This window comes from Ochotona curzoniae, unplaced genomic scaffold (assembly GCF_017591425.1).
Source record: "Ochotona curzoniae isolate NIBS_2020 unplaced genomic scaffold, NIBS_Ocur_1.0 contig_3819, whole genome shotgun sequence".
Classification (NCBI taxonomy): domain Eukaryota; kingdom Metazoa; phylum Chordata; class Mammalia; order Lagomorpha; family Ochotonidae; genus Ochotona; species Ochotona curzoniae.
The window spans coordinates 48,852,711-48,874,365 of NW_024466004.1; the positions used below are offsets into that span (position 1 = coordinate 48,852,711).

At 44.1% G+C, this 21,655-nt stretch overlaps 1 protein-coding gene across 1 annotated transcript in view; it reads right to left on the reverse strand.

Annotated features, from left to right (window-relative positions):
* Window positions 1–21,655, reverse strand: part of COQ3 (coenzyme Q3, methyltransferase) — a 37,115-nt gene that overhangs the window by 12,293 nt on the left and 3,167 nt on the right. The window contains exons 2-3 of the mRNA XM_040983806.1: window positions 3,469–3,586; window positions 2,081–2,233 (exon numbers count right to left, since the gene is read on the reverse strand). Of these exons, the coding sequence (XP_040839740.1) occupies window positions 2,081–2,233; window positions 3,469–3,586 (271 nt within the window). The remainder of the gene's footprint in view (window positions 1–2,080; window positions 2,234–3,468; window positions 3,587–21,655) is intronic.

The following is a 21,655-nucleotide window of genomic DNA, read 5'->3' on the forward strand; positions in this document are numbered from 1 at the left end:
TCTCTCCATGTCTCTCTGTAACTCTGTGTCTCAACAATTAAAATAACTCTTTTAAAAAGATTACTCCTTTAGTGATAACCTAGAGAGGAGACTTTTCAAAATAAACTAGTTTAGATAAGCTAATTTTATCCGTTTGAGGTTATAACACTGCAGACATCTACTGCTATGGTATCAGTACTTGCTACACCAGTTTCATGTCAGCAACAGACAGGTTATTTTAAAGGGTTTAAAATAAACAGATGGGAGACATATATTCTTATAATTTGCCTATTTTTTCCCCTAAACAGAATCTCTCTTAATCTTCTAGGTCAGTGGCATGCAAACAAACATCCATATCATGTTAACTTAATTCTAAGATACTAATTCCTTATCACAGCACATAAATGTACATTTACACACATAAAGATGAAAATAATTGTATAAGAGGAGACTTCAAAAAGTTCATGAAAAATAGAATTAAATTATTTATTTTGATGTAAAAATTGAGTCCAGGCATAGTTTCCTTCATAATACATTCTCTATGAATTTTTTGATGATTTCTTCTATGTATGAATTTCAAATAATTTTTGCAACAAAATGATCTTATCTTTTAGCTCTGTTTGAAGTATTTTTATACCAAGTTAAATAGGAATACACATGAATTTTAATTTTATTTATAGTAAAATTTAATTCAAAGGAAACACAGATAATGGTTAACTAGGTAACTTTGGAATATTACACAAAAAAGATCTATTTCTAACGAAATTCAGAACATTTCTCAATGTAGCTGAAATGACTCCTTTATATCACAATTTTGACCCTTCGCTTTTATTTTCAGTTTAGTTATTTTAATTTTGTTTATTTTAATTTTTTAAAATAAATGGACTGAAAATAAAGGCAAAGGATCAAAAAAAGTTAATCCAGGTGGGAAGGACTGAGGGTTAGGGAAAAGGTTTCTGTTTCTTTTTCCTGTATCTGGGGGTAAGAGGGAGTCACAGGGGGAAGTCATACTCAACTTCCCACTCCCCCAGCACCCGGGGGGGTGGGGAACAGCCACCCAATATCAACCCAGGATCCTGTTGTGCCACATGCTATGCCCAGGTGGTTTCAATAGTTCTGAAATGTTTTTGATCCTTTGCTTTCACAGCCTCTATTTATGCTAAAAATAAAAGCTAAATTGATAGCCATAGACCGCACTGTACTGGCTATCTGTTTCATATAATATCCAAATAAAAAGTCACAGTAATTTGAGTACAGATCCAACATTCATCAGAATCACCTTCAAACAGCAGGAATCTGAAATTTTGAGTTTATAATGAGTTTCCAAGTGCTACTGGTGACCCAGCCTAACAGAAAAGCATTCCTGCTTCTTCAGGGCCTTGTCTTTCAGGGATACACAAATTCAGTGGTAGTAAAAAGATTTCAATACTTTCCCATCGTCCCTTTGATTCTCCATGAACCAGCCAAGACTAGCCAGGATGTCCTTGAGAGCCAAGTCTGTCTCTGACATTCCGGGTCTCTTACATCAGTTTGCCCAAAAATGTTTGCTGAATAAATAAATGGCCAGAAGATCAAATGAACAGTCTCCACTATGTAAACCTTGATGAAATCCTGTCTATATCTCTCACAGCACACAGTAAGCGCCTGAAGCACATGGGTTACATTTCATTCATCTTAGAAGCTTTCCCAGAGTCTAGCCTCAACGTTTGTACAAGACAAGTCTTGAAAAAATATTAATTCACACAGTGTCCATAGTATTTCCTTTATCAGAACTGCCTAAAATCAATGAGGTCCATACTGCTCAGCACCTATAAAATGGCTTTGACTGAGGACTCTGGTTTCCTCGCCTAAGGTTTTAATTTTAATTGACCTGGGATGTCTCCAAATGCTTCAGTTTAAGTTATGAAAGCATTCCAGATCTTGGATGATGCTGTTAAAAACTAATGGCTTGAAATGATGAGCTACTGAAAAGAATCTTCCCTAATTTTCTGAGCATAAAATGTATCATTCTGAAGCTACATATATAGTAGGAGAAAAAATAAATGCAAAGCCACATCTTGAAGAAATACATTTTAAGACTTAAGAGTTTCTGGTGTGTTACCTAATGAATGGCACTCTCAGGTCATTCATAGAATGAAGAGGCCCATATACTCCTTGTTCATCCCACCACTTGTGAGCCAGGGCCAGGAAGGTTTTTACTTCACTGCTGTCGACCGTGGTCTGTGAAGCACTGTAAAGTTTCATCCTAGGGTGCCTAAGAGGTGAAAATGAAAAACCAAGAAAATGTTTAAAAGAAAATGTATCATGGGATATATTATGTAGAATGCTATTTATAATTGATTAGATTCCAATGTTCAAATACTTTAAATTTTCTTATAAATACACATGTCTTTTCTTGCTAGAGAAAATAAGCTGGTTTAGAATTCAGTAACTGGGGGGATGGCATCCTGGTGCAGTGGGTTAGACTCTCACTAGCAATGCCATCATCCTATGTCAAAGCATTGGTTCAACTTTTAGCTGCTCTGCTTCTGATCCAGCCAAGCCACCTATCTGGGAGACCAGAATGGAGTTCCCATTAGGCATAGCCCATTTGCAAAATGACCCAGCAGAAGGAAGATCTTTATCTTTCCCTCTCTAGCCTGTGCCTCTAAATTAAATAAATAAAAGTTCATCCAGGTCTCCCACATGGGTGGCAGGGATCCAAGCACATGGGCCATCCCCTGTTGCCTTCCTAGGCACATTATTAACAGGGAGCTTGATTGAAAGTGGAGCAGCTGGTTACTCAGGTGGCAACTTAACACACTATATCACAACCATAGCCCCAAATAAGTTAGGAAAGGCAATATCACTCAAGGTCTATGGTTTTTCTACCTTTAAAAGCATACATCAAGACTGTTCTATATTCATTACTCTTTTTATCTTTTAAGAATCAGGCACCATTCTTTAATATTACCTTTAAAAAATTATCTTCTTTTCCCAGTCTTACTGTAAAGTTTCAGCAATCAACAGCTAATTTACAGTAGATAACAGTAGATGGTTGTGCAAATGTGCCAGTCTCAAGGGATTTCATTTACAAGAGCAGGCACTTTAAAAAGCTCAAAATTCAGTCCTATGGAAAATTTTTGTAATTTTAAAGACTGGTCTATGATGGTTCAGTGGCTAAATCCTTGCCTTACACACACTGGGATCCCATTTGGGTGCTGGCTTTACCTGCTATACCACAGGATGGTGCTAAGTGTTTTTTTTTCTTGGTACTCACTTAAAGAGAACTTTCTAACAACCCCTCACTTTTAATTTATCAACTTTTCTGGGGGCTTGAAACTGCAAAAATAAAAATTGTTAGAAAATTATTTAAGAATATTTAAATTAATAATTAGATTTACCTTAACGAAACCACATGAGCAATTATTCTGCAGGTTTATTAAACAGTCAAAACTAAAGAACTATTAGAAAAAATTATGTAAATATTTGCCACAGTAATAAACTCACCTGGAACTTTTCCATCTATTTAAAGAGGAAAAGGCCATCCCATAGGATCTGAACCACACGGTACGGTAATTATTGAATATCCATGGTTTGATTTGCAGGGCCCAACTATGTTGATTCCCTAAATTTAAAACAAAATTAAAAATCTAGAGAAAAGCACTGCACAGTAAAAATCTCTGATATGCATGAAATTGTGAAGATTTTACTTATATGGCAATCCTACATTATACCACAACTTATAAACATAGGAATTGTTTTACCTTAATTTTGGACTTTATCGAAAATATAAAGGTCTTACATTTTGGCACTAATTCTTTAATCAAATATTCCTGAAATCACAATTAGCAAAAACAGATAATGCACAGGAAAATGATTTAGATTTTACATCTCCATTATGATGCACAAAACTACAAAATATGATATTGAAAAACAAACTGACACCTTTTAAAATAGGTTAATATTAATTCTGATGTTATTTGCCAAATCTAGTTCAAATTCTGTTACGTGAAATGAATTTTTATATACAGTCAATATCTTTTATGAAGGAAAACGGATGTGTATTGAGACTTAAAAAGTTTATAAAAAATGTAATTAAAAAATGTTATTTTGGTGCAAAAATACTTTGAAATGATTTTTATTCATATGTATTCTCTACAAACTCTTTATTCTTTTGTTTTTTTTGGGATTTTTTTTCTCTATTCTCTTTGATTCTTTATGAACTTTTAAAAGACCATTAAAACCTCTAACATCCTAACATAAACACTTCCCAGTTTCTATATTCAAACTTACACACACATGCTTTATGAAATAGTTTCTCTGCTGAATACTCAGTTATTCAATAAACATTTAGACAAAACAAACATCACAGCTAAGTACTAAGAACAAAGAGGGGCACTGGCCAAAGCAGACGAGACAATGCATCAAGCAGATGAAGCAATCATAAAGCTGTATTTATCAAACATTTTAATTTTCAAACACATGAAGCCAAAACTGACAGACTGCCAAAACTGCATTCACAAGAAAGCCAGAGGCGGCTCCTGGCTTTGGCTCAGCTCGGCTCTGGCCATTGCAGCTGTTTGGGGAGTGAACCAGCTGATGGAAGACCTTTCTCTTTGTCTCTCCTTCCTATAAAAATCTGATCTGCCTTTCCAATAATAAATATATATATATATATATATATATATATTTTTTTTTTTTTTAAAGAAGACAACTTGGTACTGCCTCTCAGACCAACATCTCATATGTCACTGGTTCGAGTCCCGTCTGCTCCACATCTAATCCAGCTCCCTGCTTCTTGGCCTGAGAAATGCAGCAGAAGATGGCCCAAGTGACTGGGTTCCTGCCACCATTGTGAGAGACCCAGAAGAAATACCTGGCTCCTGGCATCAGCCTGGCCCAGCCTAGCTGTTGAAGCTACCTGGAGAGTAAACTATCAGATGGGAGATATCTCTGTGTCTGTCTCTCTGTAATTCTTTCTAATAAACAAAACAAATCTTTTAAAAAATGAGAACTTGATGTGTAAAAAACAAAAAACTATTAAGAAGAGGACTAACCATGCTGGACAAGCAGATGAAGCTGTATGCATAAACAAGGATTCCCCAGTGTCCTTACATATGGATGAGCTCATGTTGGGACTGACGTGTAGTTCCATAAATGTGCTCATTTAACTCTTTTATACATTTAATAATATTTTACTTGCAAAATTGATCATTAACTTACATATAATCCAATTATAAGAAATTCCAAAACTAAATAGCCCTTTTTTGGGCTAATTTTTCAATAAAGTAATTGTTGGTGTTTTCAACTTCTGAAATATTAAAATCGTTGTTAATTGAATTTCATCTGTAAACATATCACATTTATATAAATAGGCTGCAAAAAAAGTGAGACATTATGTTCTTTCCTGGATGATTCAACATAATAAAGACATTCTCCACAACTTGCTCCGTACATTTAGGACTAAAATCCCAACAGCTACTTTTTGTTTTTTTGTAGACATAGTTAAGCTGATTTTTTATATAGAAAGGCAAAAGAACTAGAATACTGAAAAGAAAAACACTTCCTTTATATGTCAGTTGATTTTTTTCATGATCACATTTAAGGATCTTTTTCTTATGTTTGGTTGAAGAGAGTTTGATTATCATGTGTGTTGGGTGAAGACCTGTTTTGGGTGGAACCTGTAGGATACCACGTTGTTGCAGTTCACTCAGTCATAAATTAGTTTGCTCCCATCTCAGTGTACGCTCAGTCCTTTCCCTTGTCTTTGCCTCCCTAGGCAAAATGGCGCCCAATTTGGTTCTAGGGGGCTGACTGGGCTGTGAAATCCACCCTGTTCTCGCACTACCCATCTGGGCTGTCTCTGCTCCTGGTCAAATCAAACAGACCAGCAGTCCGGGCAGTTCTTTGTTTGGGTTCACCTCCCAAGCTCCCAGTGAAAGTCCCTTCCCACCTGGTTGCTGGTGGAATTCCAGCTGCAGGTGGAGTTCAGATCGCCATTTGCTGAATGCTGCTGGAGTATCAGTCACTGCAACACCGCACCACTGTCTTCACTGCTTTCCCGTGTCTGTCAGTCTCCAGGTGCCCCTCTGCTGTTGCTCTGTCCTCTCCTATTTCCTGGAATGTGCCATCTCTGCTTCATACTGGTTAATGTTTCACCATCCATTTAAACGTGTCCTTACCCTATTCTGCCATCATGATTCAAGATTTATTTTTATTGAAAGTCAGATATACAGAGAGGAGGAGAGTCAGAGAGGAAAATCTTTTATCTGATGATTTACTCCCCAAGTGATTGCAATGGTTAGAGCTGAGTTGATCTGAAGCCAAAGCCAGGAGCTTCTTCCAGGTCTCCCACGCAAGTGCAGGCTTCCCAGGCTTTGGGCCATCCTTGACTGCTTTTCCAGCCACAAACAGGAAGATGGATGGGAAGCAGTACCACCAGGATTAGAACCGGTGCCCATATGGGATCCCGGCACAAGCAAAGGCAAAGATTTTAGCTACTAGGCTACCGCGTCAGGTCCTACCCAACTGATTTTTGATAGTGATACAAAACAATCATTCAATGAAGGAACAGTCTTTTCAACAAATCATTAATAAACAACTGAAGTCATAGACGAAAAAAACCCTTACATATGTTTAACCAATAAGAGTAAGGTATCATTTTTGGATCCTTGGCTTAATATCTGGCTCCAGTAATTGAGCTCCTGCCACTTACATGGGAGACCATTGTTGAGTACACATCTCTTGGCTTTGCCCCAGACCATTCCACTCATTACATTATTATGGACATTTAGGGAATAAACCAGTGATACAATCTCTCTTTCAGTGTGTGGGTATCACTGTGTCTCAAATAAAAAAGGTAAAACCACAACTAAATCTCACATCTTACAAAAAAAATAGATCCCAAATGGATCACTGATTGAAATGGAAAATGGAAAACTATAAAACTTTTAGAAAGAAAAATCCTTACAACTTAAGAGTTAGGTACAGGGGCCAGTGTTGCAGCACAGCATGACAGCTGTCACCTGCAATGTTGGCACCCAGCTCCCTGATGCAGTCTGGGAAAGGCAGAGAATGATGGCCCAAGGGCTTGGGTCCCTGCTACCTATGTGGCAACAAGAAACAAACTCCTGGCTCCTGGCTTTAGACCATGTGCTCCAGCCCCAGACATTGTCATCTGAAGAGTGAACCAGTGGATAGAAGGTCTCTGGTTCTCCCTCTCTATCTATATAACTGTGACTTTCAAATGAATAACTTTTTTTAAAGGATAGTTACAGAGTTCTTACGACACTAAACGTATAATCGATACATGGAAATAAATGAGATTTAATAAAAAAATTTTTAAAGATTTATTTATTTATTGGAAAGTCAGATATACAAAGAGGAGGAAAGACAGAGAGGAAGATCTTCTGTCCGATGATTCACTCCCCAAGTGACCACAACAGCCGGTGCTGCACCGATCCAAAGCCAGGAGCCAGGAACTTCTTATGGGTCTCCCACACGGGTGCAGGGTCCCAAAGCTTTGGGCCGTCCTCGACTACTTTCCCAGGCCACAAGCAGGGAGCTGGATGGGAAGTGGAGCTGCCGGGATTAGAACCAGTGCCCATATGGGATCCTGGCACGTTCAAGGTGAGGACTTAAGCCGCTAGGCCACGCCACCGGGCCCAATTTAATCAAAATTTTAAACTGTGGTTTTGCAAAAGAAGTTAAGAAGAATCACAAGTCACAGAGTAAGGTGAAATATTCCTAGTTGAAAACACATATCTGGCAAAGAACTGGTAGCCAGAATACATACCGTACTTCTTTTTTTTAAAGATTTATTTTTATTTCAAAGGCAGATTTCACAGAAAAAGGAGAGACACAGAGAGATGTCTTTAATTCTGATTCACTCCCCCAAATGGCCACAAAGGCCAGAGCTGAGTCAATCCTAAATCAGGAGTTAGAAGCTTCTTCTGGGTGGGACCAGGGACCTGAGTTATGTTTCACTACTTTTTCAGTCCATAAGCAGGAAGGTAGATTGAAAACAGAACAGCAGGCCAAGGGATATAGCTCAGGGGTAGAGCATTTGACTGCGGAAGTGGAACAGGCAGGACATGAACCAGCACCCATATGGGATGCCAATGTTCGTAGGCAGAGCGTTAGCCCGAGAAGCCATCATGCTGGCCCCAGAGTACATAAGGTATTTCCTAAGCTGAACAGTAGAAAACAAAAATAATCTCAATCAAGCAATCCAATGATAAAAATGTTTATGGATTTAAAATTATACATTAGAGACATATACTTTAACAAAAAGATGAAGATATCAAAAGAATACTCAGAAACACATAAATGTGTAATATCACCACTGGCCATTATAGTGACATAAATGAAAGCCACAGTTCCACACACCTATCAAAATTACTGTTTAAAGTTTCAAAATCCTAATATTACCAAACATCTACCAGGATCTGAACCAATTAGATCTCCTCTATGAATATAATGCCAGTAGGACTATAAAATCACATAGCTACTATGGAAAGCAGTTTAATAGTAACCTCACAAAGTTGAACATACATTTAGTATACAGCACAGCAAACTGTACTCCCTGAATACTGATCCAAAGAAGTGAAAGCTATAGTCACACAAAACCTGTACATGAATATCACAACAGCTTTCTTTATAAGAGCTCCAAACTGAAATCAACAAAAATACAATAGGTGAACAGTTAAACAGATTATGGTGTCTTCTTATCATGAAATAGTACTCAGAAACAAAGCTATCCATACATTCAACAATTTGGATGGATTTCAGGGGTGGTTATACTGAGCCAAAAATACTCCATCTGAAAAGAGAATGCAGTACCATTCAACTTATATAATCTTTCTGAAATGACAAAATCATAATCACATGAAACAGATAGGTTATTGCCAAGGGTTAAAGCCGGGTATAGAATCTGAATATAAAGCAGTAGCACTAGGAAGCTTCTTTGTGATCCTGCATCCTAAAAGCAATGGCTATTACCAAGACCTGTATCTGTGATAAGATTCAGGTTCACTCTCCTGTTCCTTTCTCTCTCTCTCTCTCTCTCTCTCTCTCACACACACACACACACACACACACTGTGTAATGACTATATGTAAAGGTAGTGAAATCAAAATGAGGTCTATTGTTAATGATACCAAGCCAGTGTTGATTTCCTAGCTTTGTAATGGACAAAGATGTTATCAAAAAGAAACTAGGTGAAGGATTTATGGAAGCGTTCCATAATCTTTTTAAAATTTTTAAAGTTTTATTTTTAATATTGTTTACATAGTTGAGATGAATGTTCACTGGAGCCTCCAAATAGGGTGGGAAGGGTTTAAGAATAGAGGAATATGGGTGGAATAAATGTTTCAGTTCTTTTCTTTATCTTGTCTTTATCTGTTGCAAGAGAAAGGGCTGCTTCTTGCTGTTAAATTTCATCAGTATCCAGAGATGGGGAACAGCCATTTAATGACGCCTTAGAGACCCAATATGGGGAAGAATGTTCTAGGGTGTTACTGGAGTGGTTTTGATAGTTTTGAAACACTGTCAACTCCATATACCAGGGATGTTTGGCTGACCAAGTCTTCCTCAATGTGTATCCATAGATCCAGATGCCTGCTGCAAAGCTTGGACATGAGTTGTCCAACCTGTTCTGCTTTCCATCCTCCCAGGATGCATTTGACATGCTCTGCTGACCTAGATGAGATGGCTGTCAATCCCCCTGTGTGCCAGCTACTGCAGAGTCAGGTCTGGTCTGTTACTGCACTAGCCAATGCACATACTAGGTGGATGCAGCTGCCTGGTCAGTTCTGCCCACAGCTCAATCTCTCACACAAACTGACAGGTGCTACGGTCTGGCTCAACCCAGCCTACCACAGGCCTGGTCTCCATGTACATTAGTGGGTATTGCAGCTTAGTCAGGGCGATTCCCAATAACTCCCACCAGGCCCATTCACAGCCCTGGTCTTGCATATGCTATTGCCTAGCCCTTCTGTCCTGCATCCTATCTTAATCTTATGCACACCCATGGGTGCTGCTGTTTAGCTCAGCCTGACCCACCCCCTGATCCAGCCCACATGTTTGTCAATGGACAGGGCCGCCTTGACCAGCCTGGCCTGTCTCCAGCCCTGACTCTCCTGTTTATCAGCAGGAGCATCTACAGTTCCCCTACCAGGCCCATTCTCAGCCCCAGATCTTCTACCAGTCCAGCCTAACATGACATGCAACCAGTCTCAGCATTTGCCAATGGTACTGTGGCCTAATATGGCTGGCCTGTACCCATTTTGGCTCTCTCTCACACCAGAAAGTGCAGCATTCTAGTCCAGGATGACCTAGTCCAGGATGCTGGCTGAGGGATGCTATAGCCCTGCCCAGCCAGCCTGCCCCCAATCCCAGCTTTCATACCCAAAGTGGAAGCAGTGGCCCAGCAGAAGAGTTCCTGATATTCTCCTACCAGGTTTACTCCCAGCATTCAGTCTTGTGTGCCAGCAGGTACTCTGGGCCAGTATGAGATGGCCTGCCCCAGTCTTGACATTGACCAGCAGGTGATACAGCTTGTCTCAGCTAGGCCCATTCCCAGCTCTGGCCAGCAGTGCAGCAGCCTAGCCCAGCTTGGCTCATTCTCACCTCCAGGCCCCGTGTGAACTGGTGGATTTTGTGGTCCAACCCAGCCTGGCCTGCACCCCATCCTGGCTCTCACTTGTGCCAGTGTGTGCTGTGGAATGGCCCAGCCCAGTCTGCACCCAAACCCAATCCATGTGTATGCCAATGAATGCTGCAGCCTAGTCCGATTTGGTCCATCCTCCACCCTAGCTCTTGTGCTCAACAGTGGGGCTTGTAGCCTAGCAGGGAATTTCCTGAAGTTCCCCTACCAAACCCACTCCCAGCCCCAGATCTTTCAAGCGTCAGCAGGTGCTGTTAACAGGACTGACATGGCTGATTCCCAGTCCTGATACTCACCAGTAGGTGCTGTGGTCTAGCCAGACTGGTCTGTATTCATTCCAGCTCTCACCAGACACTGTTCTCATGTGAAATGGTGGGTACTGCAGCCTAACATGATCTTTCCCACACTCGTTCTGGTTCTCAAGAGTGCCAGTGGTGCTGAAGCCTTGAGCAGCCTGGTACGCCAACAGCCCCAGCTCTTGCACACACCACTGGGAGTTGCAGGTTAGCAGGGCAGTCCTCATAGTTTCCTACCACTCCCATTCCCAAACCTGGGTCTTGTACATGCTGGGAAGGCTTTGACCCAGGGCCTGGCCACAGTCTTAGCTCTCACTGGTGAGTGTTGCAGTCTAGCTCAGCTGGAAGCACCCCACATCCTGACTTGGCTCTCATATGCCAGCAGGCCTGGCCCAGCACAGCCTATCCCCAGACCAAGCCCACACAAGTGCTACAGCCTTGCCTGGCCTGGACCACCCCCAGCCATGGTTCTTGCTTCCCCAGTGGAAGTTGCAGCCTAGTAGGGGAGTTTCCCCAAGCTCCCCTACCAGACCTGCTCCCAGCCTAAGATCTCATGTGTGTCAGCAGGTACAGTAGCCTTGTTTGACATAGTCTAACCTTAGATCTGGCTTTTGCATGTTCTGGCAGGTGTTGCAGCTTGGTCCAGCCCAGCTACCTCCCATCCCTGGCTCCCACAAGTGTCAGTGAGACCCATAGTCCAGCTGGCTTAATCCGTCATCACCCCAGCTCTCACACAAACCAGCAGATGCTGCAGTGATACAGATGTGAGGCCACAAGTCTCCCAAAGGATCTATCCCTAAATTGGGTTCTTTTGTGTTCTGGTAGGTGCTGTGGCCCAGCCAGACATGACCAGCTCCCTGCCCCAGCATTCGTACTGTGCCCTGACCCAACCAAGCATGCCCTTCAGCTCCAGCTGTTATTTGTGCCAACAGGTGGAGGGTAATGCCACTTATCTCAGCCCAGGTCTCCTACATGGGTGAGTGCACTTGCCTGATCCAGACATGCCCTCAAGTTTCTCTCTAAATCACTCAGTCTCAGCTGCCCAGTCCAGGGAAGCCCCCAGAACTTACCCCTCCTATCACACATGCCCTCAGCTGCTCCCAGTCCAACATATCCTGAGATCCCCTTCCTCTGGCAATATGAAGTCCCCTACCCCTGAATGGGAGGTTGTATGGCATGTCCTCCTGGCCCACTGTACCCCACCTTCCCTGCAGATCTTAAAAACCAACAACAAAATAGGACAGGCAACTATGCCAGCACCCTGGTATACTAACACAAATACAGCATTAACCAGGCCCAGAATGCCCACCAGCTACTGGCTGCTTTTCTCTCAGCACTGTAACACTGGTCTAGGTACAAGGCAACTTACGCAGCTGTCTATAGCTGTGATTCTATAATCATTTTGAAGATTTGCTCATTTGAAAGGCTGAAAGAGACAGAGATGTGGAGAAATATCTACCATCTGCTGGTTCACTTCCCAAATGGCCCAATAGTCAGGATGGGCCTGCTGAAAGCCAGGAGCCTGGACTTCAACCAGATCTTCATGTGAGAGGCAGAAACCTAAACACTTGCAGCATCATCTGCTGCCTGCCAGTTGCATCAGCAGGAAGATGGATCAGAAACAGAGTAGCCAGAACTGGAAATGGCACTTCAATATGAGATGTGGGTATCCTAGGTGGCAGCTTAACTTGGTGTACCATAGCATCTACCTTTCTACAACTTCTAAAAAAACGTTCCTTCCACTGGCACCTGGGTGGTCTCAGAGAGCCTCAGGACTCTGGTGAGGGCTAGCAGAGCAGAGCAAGCCACGTATGTTTGGGTCTCAGGTAGGTGAGTGGAGGGGAGGGGTTTAGTGCTCCAGGCTACCATGCTGATGTGGCGTGCTGGTAGACTGGGCTCAGGAACTCGTGAAGAGGCTTAAGTCCCGGATGGGGAGGATGGATGAGGTTCCAGGCTGGGACATGTACCAGAGGACTGGATCTGGGGCCTCAGGTGGGTCCTGAGTGGGTAAGCAGGGCTTCCAGCCAGCATGCCACCCCACCATAAGACAAGGCAAGAGAATCCATGTGCTCATGGGTGTGGGGCAATGGACTGATCAGGGAAGGGGGAATAGGATGTGTGGGAGGGGGACAACTGAGGAAGTACATTACAGGTGAGGAATGACTTCTGCTGACAAGGACATTGTACTTGCATGTAAACAAAGGGACTGAGACCCAGAGGTTTCAAGGAGGGAAACTGAAGGCTCATTCTGGGTCAGACCAACGCACCCACCCATATGGGAGACCCAAGCTGGACTAGTGAGCATTGACAGTGCTGGGTGAAAACCTAGGGCTAGGAGGCCTACCTGGCAGGGCTGGACCACAGTACCCATCTATGAGTGTCAGAGCAGGGGATGGGTCACATTAGGCTGGGCCATGACACTAACCAACATGCGAGAGAACCAGGTCTGAGAGCAGATTTTGAGGGGAATATGTGGGCCCAACCCTGTGGGGCTGCAGTATTTGCTGGTATGCTTAAGAGCTCAGGTTAGTGACTAGGTAAAACCATGGAAATCACCAACACTCAAGGGTTCTGGGGTTTGGAACAGGCCAGGCTGGTCCAGACTGCAACACCCCTAAGTGCACCCAAGAATTGGGAGTGGGGCAGGCTGGGTCGTAAAATCCAGCAGCACACACAAAGGCTGAGACAGAGCGGATGGACTGATGGTTTAGCATCCACTGATACAAGTGAGATCTGGGTCTGGGAGTTGGCCTGGTGGGAGAACTCTGGCGAACTCCCTTGGCAGGCCATAGCTCCCTGTGATGAGCAGTCAGGGCTGGGTGTTGGTAAGGTCAGGCAAGGCTGCTCCGCTTGTCAGCAGGTTTGACTCTGGGTGGCAGACTGAGCATGGCCAGGCCAAACAGTAGTGCACCGGCATGTGCAGGAGTCAGGATGGGCTGTGGGCCATCCCGGGCCAGGTTATCACACCTACCAGTTTGTATCAAAGCGAGGGATGGAATCAGGCTAGGCAAGATTAGGTTGCAGCACCCACTGGTGACAACTGGAATTAGGCGCGGACCAGGCTAGGCTAATATCCAAAGGCAAAGGTCAAAATAGCATATGAGATCTTAACTTGCCCTGGACAAGACGGATTGTCACATGCTTCCTACACACACACTGGCCGCCACGTGCATGTGGTGAGTCAACCCCAGGCAGCCAGTGCGCCATTTGGTGCCAGGCTCTGCCTGCTGGCCGCCTGGCAGGGGAGCTCCGGGATTCTGGTTCTTTGATTTGCTGCTCAGGTAGCTCCAGGCTAAACCCACAGTGCTTTGCGGCTATGAGTCAATCCAAAGGATTCCCAATGACAGTAAATTTTCCTCTGAAGAACTTGTAATTATTTAATAATGCTGATCACCGAACGCCAGTTCATTCAAAGGCTAAGACTCTGGGCATGCCCAGCAGGATGTCCCCATTATCTGACATGATGGATCAGCAGAGGGGGTCACAGTAGGCAGGACCATGACATTGACTGGCACTCAAGAACCAGAAGATTGAGTTAGAACCAGTAGATTGGGGGTAGATTGAGTGGGAGTGTGTGGGCCATGCCATGTGGAAATTCTAACCCCACTGGATGGCTTAGGAGTAGGGATGGTGACGGTCTAAACTGGGTGAGACCTAGGAGCTCACCATCAACCACAGATAAAAGAATCCTCAACAGTCTGGACAGGTCAGAGCAGTGGCACCCGAATGTCCATCCTGAAAGGGGTGCGGGGTGGGCCTGGATGCTGTGTGTGCCGACTCATGCAAGGCTAATCAGGCGCCCCGGGCAGCACTGAGCAAACCTTAGCCCACAACTTAAATTAGAAATCAGGATGGACCACAAGACATGCCCAGCTAGATCCTTGCACCAATTGGTGTGCGTGAGCCAAGAACAATGAGCCACAGTGTCTAGGGCAGGGGTTGCGACAGGCAACGGGCTGTGCCGAGCTGGGCCAGAGCAACCACTGGCATGCTCAACACGGGCTGGGAACAAACCAGGTTGGCAAGCTGGGGGAGAGACCAAGCCTGGGTGGGGGCTCCCACCAAGGGGCGCACAGGCTAGAATGGGGCTGCGTTCTGGTCGGGATACAGTTGTAGCCTTCCTTGGCACAAGTGTGGACTAGGACTTGACACATTGTGCCGGGTCAGACTGCAACACCTTCTGGTGTTCTGGAGGACCAGGGTAGATGTGGGATAGACTAGGCTGGGTTTCAACCCCAACTGAGCCATGTATATGCTATATGTGGGTATGGACAAGCCGTGGCTGGGCTGAAGTATCCAATAGCAGGAACTAGAATGGGTTGAAGGCCAGTTAAGAAAAGCCACTGCTCCAGCTGGGACAGGAGGTGAACTGAGTGGTGCTGGCCCATGGACCCAGTGGTAAACGCGAAACCTGGCATCAGGAGGGGTTCTGAGGGAGGAGCTGGAACAATTCCTCTGGCAGGATACAGATCCTGCAAATAAGTGCAAGAAGCATGGAAGGAAACAGCCCAGAAGAGGTTATGAAAATGGTCCCACTGGCATACACTTGGCATGGGTTGGGGGTGGAGCAGGCTGAATCAGCTCACGTCAACCACTGGCAAATCCAGATGCCAGAGCAGAGTGTGGGTCAAGCCAGGTTTGGTCACGACGGAAGCAGTGCACAACACAGAATGCCAAGGTGAGGCTACCTGTGCCAGATGAGACCACAGCACCCAACCAGCATTATGCAAGAATCAGGAGGGGAGGGGCAGAGCCAGCAGGGGAATAAAGGTTGGTTCCCTTGCTGGATAGCTGCTCCGCTGGAGAGCAAGGGCTGGGATGGGGATAGACCAGACTAGGCAGAGCTGCAACACCTGTGCGCCTCACGTGGACCGGATGAGGGAAGAGCCAGGATAGGTGGAATATTCCTACCGGTGCTAACAAAACTGGGGTGGGTGAGAGCTGTCAGGGCTTAACCAGGGCTTAACCGAGGCAGAAGCTGGCACTAGGGGCTGATACTTTCAAGTCCAGCCACAGGGTCACCTGGAGAGCGCATGGTCCGGGAGTGAGAGTGACCTGGGAGGGAAATAATGGGCTCCTCCCTCTTGGGTTGCTACTCCCATAGGAGGGCACAGAATAACTAGGACAGGGGCTAGGGTGACTAAACAGAGAGGCACTCAACAACATCCATGAGGGCTGGACAGTTGAGCTGGTTGGATGGAACTAAGCTCCAATACCCTTCAACATTTATGAGAGCCAAATGGGATATGGGGCAGACTGAACTAGTCAGCTACACATACTGGCAAATCAGGACAGGAGTGGGCCTAGTGAGGGTGATTGGGGGGTCACTCTGACTAGGCTGCAGCTCCCACTGGTTTGTGTGATGGCTAAGTATGTGATGAGCAGAACCAGGATGGACTGTAACACCCATTGGTTCCAGTGAAAGTCGGGGTGAAAGACGGAACAATTGCGACCACCAGCTGATCAGGGAGATGGACTGTGCCAGGTCCCATACTTGCTAGTACATATAGGAATCTGGTCTGGGAACACCTCAAAGTTTCTTTGGGGATCCACTCAACCGAAATGGCGGACTCAGAACCTTAACCAAGAAAAGAAGATAGAACAGGTCAATCAACCACCTCAGCTATATGTTGGCAGCGTAACACTGGACAAAGGTAGACTCTATGATGGGCTATGTCAATCAGTAGATTATTCAACAGCCTCATCGTGCTTGGAGTGGTGAGATTGGCAGCAATGCATAACTGGTGAACTACCGGGACCACTTGAGCAAGGATCTCAGAGCATGCCCTACATCCGGGACATGGGGTGGGTGGGAGACAAGGTGGAGCTTCTCCTCAATATTTCCTTCAGCCCTTGTAACTTTTTACCCTAATCAACAATGCAAAGATTACCAAAATATAATAAAAAAAATTATCACAAAATTTTTTAAAAATGGCATATGGGCTATGTAGGCTGGATCAGAGCAACCACCAACACGTGCATGATCTGTGGCTGGGAGCAGGCCTAGTTGGGGAGATAGCAGGATGCCCCAGCTGGACTGAGGTTCCCACTGGTGAGTGGCAAGAGCCAGAATAGAGGTGGTGAACTGGGCTGGACATGGCTACAGTATCCCTTGGTATGGGTGTGGACCAGAGTATATGAGACTGGGCTAGGCTCTAGCACCCACTGATGCTTGTGAGAGCCAGAGTGACTGTAGGTTGAGCTAGGTCTCTGCACCTTCTGAGCCATGCAAAAGCTGGGTCTGGGAGTGAGCCAGGCAGGACTGGGCTGTGGCACCCAAAGGTCAGAGCACGATGGACATAGGCCGATCAGGCAAGGCCACTGTACCTGCTTGGATAGGAGGTAGATCAAATTATGTTGGGAACCCACCAATGTACACAAGATGTTTGATTGGGATGTGACTTGATAGAGGAGCTTAGGAAACTCCTCTGTCAGGATGCGGTCCCTTCTGGTGAGTGCAAGAACCAAGGCTGAGAATAGCTTAGACCATGCCAGGTTATAGTACCAGCCCACATACATGTGGCCCAAGTTTAGGGGCAGACCAGGCTGAGCCAGGCTTAAGCACCTTTGGGAGAATGCTAAGGTGAGACAGGCCATAGAAGGCTGGCCCACAGTACCCACCAGCACAGGTAAGATCCTGGTGGTTGGGATAAAAAGTGAGCCCAATAGGGGAGTTGTGGGGGATCCCATGCTGGGCCACTGCTCCTACTGGTGATCATGAGAGCTGGGACTTGGGACAGACCAGCCTGGGCAGGGCTATAATACACATTGGCCTGCATGTGGGCTGGGTTAGGGAGAGAGCCAGACTGGGCTAAAGTGATCAGCCAGGTTGGGCTAAGTGAACACTGGTGCATGCATGAGCCAGGGTAGGTACAGGCTGTTCAGGCTTTCCCACAGCATCAGCTGGCAAGTGCTGGGACAGGGGGCAATCCTGTCAGACTAGACTGTAGCACCACCTGGAAAGTACAAGATCTGGGACTGGGAATAAGCCTAGCAGGGAAACTACAGGCACCTTTCAGCTGTAGATCCCACAGGCGGGCATAGGCATGGGAACCAGAGCTGGGGGGAGGCTCGCCTGGACAGGTGGTAGCACCCACTGGCATAAGTGTGGACTGAATAGTGGGGTCAGTTGGTCTGAACTAGGCTGTAGCATTCTCTGATATATACTAGAACCAAACTGAAATATGGGACCAGTTTGTTGCACATACTGTCATGTGCACAAACTGAGGCTAGAAGCGGGCCTGATAGGGACTTCTGGGGGTCACTCCAAGGAAGTGGCAGCTGCCGCTGATGTGTGTGAGGGCCGAGTGTGTGGCAGGCAGGGTTCTATATGAGACAGGGGCAGAGACAAAACTGACCAGGCAACTGCAACCAGTGTAGGCTGAAGTGGATGACAGACTGAGCCAGACCCCACGCAGGAACTGCATCTGTCACCTCTAGCAAGGTTTCTTTGGTGGCTATTCCTCCACCCCCGCTCCACAATTAGACTATTGATCTCAAAACTCCAACCACAGGGAAAAAAATCACAGGTCTGTAGTCTGATTATGGAGTGCATGTGTTAGAACTGGGTCTCCTTGGTTGCTGAAACCAATGCAGTGGACGGCACACCCAGATGCACATGTGGGGCATGACAGATCACTAAGGCCCATAGAGAACATCTAGTACCATGGATGGCAGAAAAGTTGGACAACTCTCCAGGCCAAGTCTGGCAGCAACTATCTGGACAGTTCTAACTATCTGGAGATTCTAAGGTAACCTTTGTCAGACAACAGACTTTGGAGGGACCATCAACCTTGGAACAATGAAATCAACATCTTAGAACTACTGAAATCACTTAGGTAGTACTCACGGAACATGTTCCACATCGGGAACCCGGGGATGACACTTAGTGGCTATGTCCCATCCCTGGATACTGATGTGGTTAGGCTCCTGGGGGCAGCCCTCTCCCCTTCTTCCAGATACAGGAAGGGGGGAAAAATTGGAAACAAGTGTCTCATCCACTTTCCCACATTCCTTAATCCTTCCAACTCTAATCAGTAATTCACACGGACATGCATCCTTTTCAACTATGTAAACCCCACCTAACATAAAATTTAAAATTTAAAATAGTTTTTGAAAACTAAAAATACAAAAGGTTGGTAGGCACTTGGCATGTGAGACAGCTCCTGACACTGCTTCCTGCCAATGGCTACCTCAGGAAGCAGTGGTGAAAATCAAGGACTTGGTATTTTGTCACCCTATTAATTTTGGCCTCACTCAGACCTCTTACTTTGTCTGGCCTAGCCCTCACCATGGTGAGCAACTGAGGAGTGAACCAGCCAATGGAATAAATCTGTGGTTCTATCCAATAAATTGAAAATACATAAACTAGAAGTAGAAACAAAAGGACAAAAGGCATACAAAGTATATTTACCAACCCTGATTATAACTAACCAGTCCCTCTTCTGTAGGCAATCTATGATAATAGATTTGTATTAAAGCTGCCAGAGACATTTTATACACAATTGTTTTAGTGTATTAATTTGTCTCACTTTATAAAAAAGGTAGTAAAATATAGCTCACCTTGTTCTCCAGCAAAATTTTCTTGGAGATTGTTTCATAAAATGGCATAAAGAGTTCCCTTTTAAGGGCTGCCTGATAATCCATTGTGTGACATATCATAATGTATATATGTAGTCATCCACTAATGGGCATTTAGGTTATTTCTAATTTTTTGCTATTAACAAAATCATGACCCAACTGGAAACTATAATGTTAAGGGAAATGAGCGAATCCCAAACGGTTAGACACCATATGTTTGCCTTGATTTAACCTATAATTTTTGTTTGTTTGTTTGTTTTTGAACCTGTCATTGATACCGTCTCAACCCATGTGTTTTGAAGAATTGAACTTGCATTATCTTTAACATATTGTTTACTCAATACTATGTCAATTAATTCCATAACATTGTATATTGTTGCTGATGTTTTGTTGGGGCTTTTAACTGACCGGAACTTTACCCTGTTAGCTCTACCTTCAGACCAGAAAAGGTCTCGCCAAGAGGCTACTGAACTTATCTGGACAATAAGATGCTGGACTTTATGCTAGGTATATGCTTGCAATGAAGGAATCTCAACTGAACTTGAACTGTGGTTATGCAGCAAGGTGGAGGAATCCACCATGGGGGGGAGGGTTGTGGGAGAGGTGGGGGGAATCCCAGTGCCTATAAAACTGTATCACATAATAAAAACAATAATAATAATAAAATAAAATAAATAAAAAACAAATTAAAAAAAGAAAAAAAAACAAAATCATGAGACTAAATTTTATATGCATGTTCATGTGTTTGAAGTACCCATAGTAAAATCTCAAGAATCTGCTACAGAATATATGGATTTTTAAGTTTGTAGTTGTCACCCATAGATGTTGAACCAACTTACCAGTACATGGATAATGTGAGTATAATGAGTAATATGAGTGTATTTCAAAATTTGTTTAAAAAGAAATAAAAAATACTTAGTGCAAAAATAATTTGAAATTCATGTACTTTTCCAGAATATGCATTTTCCATGAATTTTTTTTTAACCTCCTGGTGTATGAGACTTCTCTGACTCCCCCCCCACACCATCACCGATAGTGTGTCAATTCAATGTTTTGATCTTTGCTGATTGAACACACGTAAACAGCTTGAAGCTAAGCATCTGTCCTGAAACTACATGATCATTTATCTTCTCTTTTTGTTTTCTGTTGTTTCATTTGTTTTAGTAGATCCTTCGCTATCTGACCCAAATTCCTTCCAATATTTTTTCAAAGTTCCTAGGCTTTTAATTATGCAATTCCCTCAAGTATGGGTATAACAATTTATTTCTTTAATAATATTTAACTTTAGGGCCAGGCACAATGGCTCAATGGCTAAATCCTTGCCATGTAAGCACCAATTTCCCACATGGGTAATGGTTTGTGTCCCATCTGCTCTATTTCTCATCCAGCTCCTTTCTTGTGGCCTAGGAGAGCAGTTGAGGATGGCCCAAATCTTTGGGACCCTGCACCCACATGGGAGACCCAAAAGAGGCTCATGATTCCCGGCTTCGGATTTGCTAGGCTTCAGCTGTCGTGGGCACTTAGGGAGTGAATTAGCAGATGGAAGATCTTTCTTTTTGTCTCTCCTTCTCTCTGTAAATCTGCCTTTCCAACAAAAACAAATCTTTAAAATAATATCTAACTTTGCCTATCTAAAGTTACAAAGAAGGTGATTAAGGATATTTACAGTATTATGAGTATTATTCTGGAACTGAGCCTCTTGATTTTAACGTTCCCTGCCCTCTACTCAACAGCCACCCCTGATCTGCCACACATCTCCCCTACTTCTGGAAAATCTCAGTGATCAGTACTGCCAGAATTCTCAAAAGTTTGAAAAACTACTGCACCACAAGTGAAAGCAACTGAGTTTGTACTAATAAACACAATGCTACTGATCCCTTTTCTTCCTTGAATCTGTTGAGCATTATGGTGTTTGAGATTTTAAAGGAATGGCATTATTTTCCCCCATTTAATTCATCCTAAAGTCATTTATCAACAGTTATCATGCTGATGGTGAACCAACACAGGCAACAGATTATTTTGTCCTTGCCAATGGTTTGTCTCCACCCATCCGTGGATTACTCTAAGATTTCCCCTAGAGCCTGGATTTACTCGTCTCACTTTTCATCCAGCTGCTGTTATTTCTTAAACCTAAGTCAGATCCTGTTTCTCC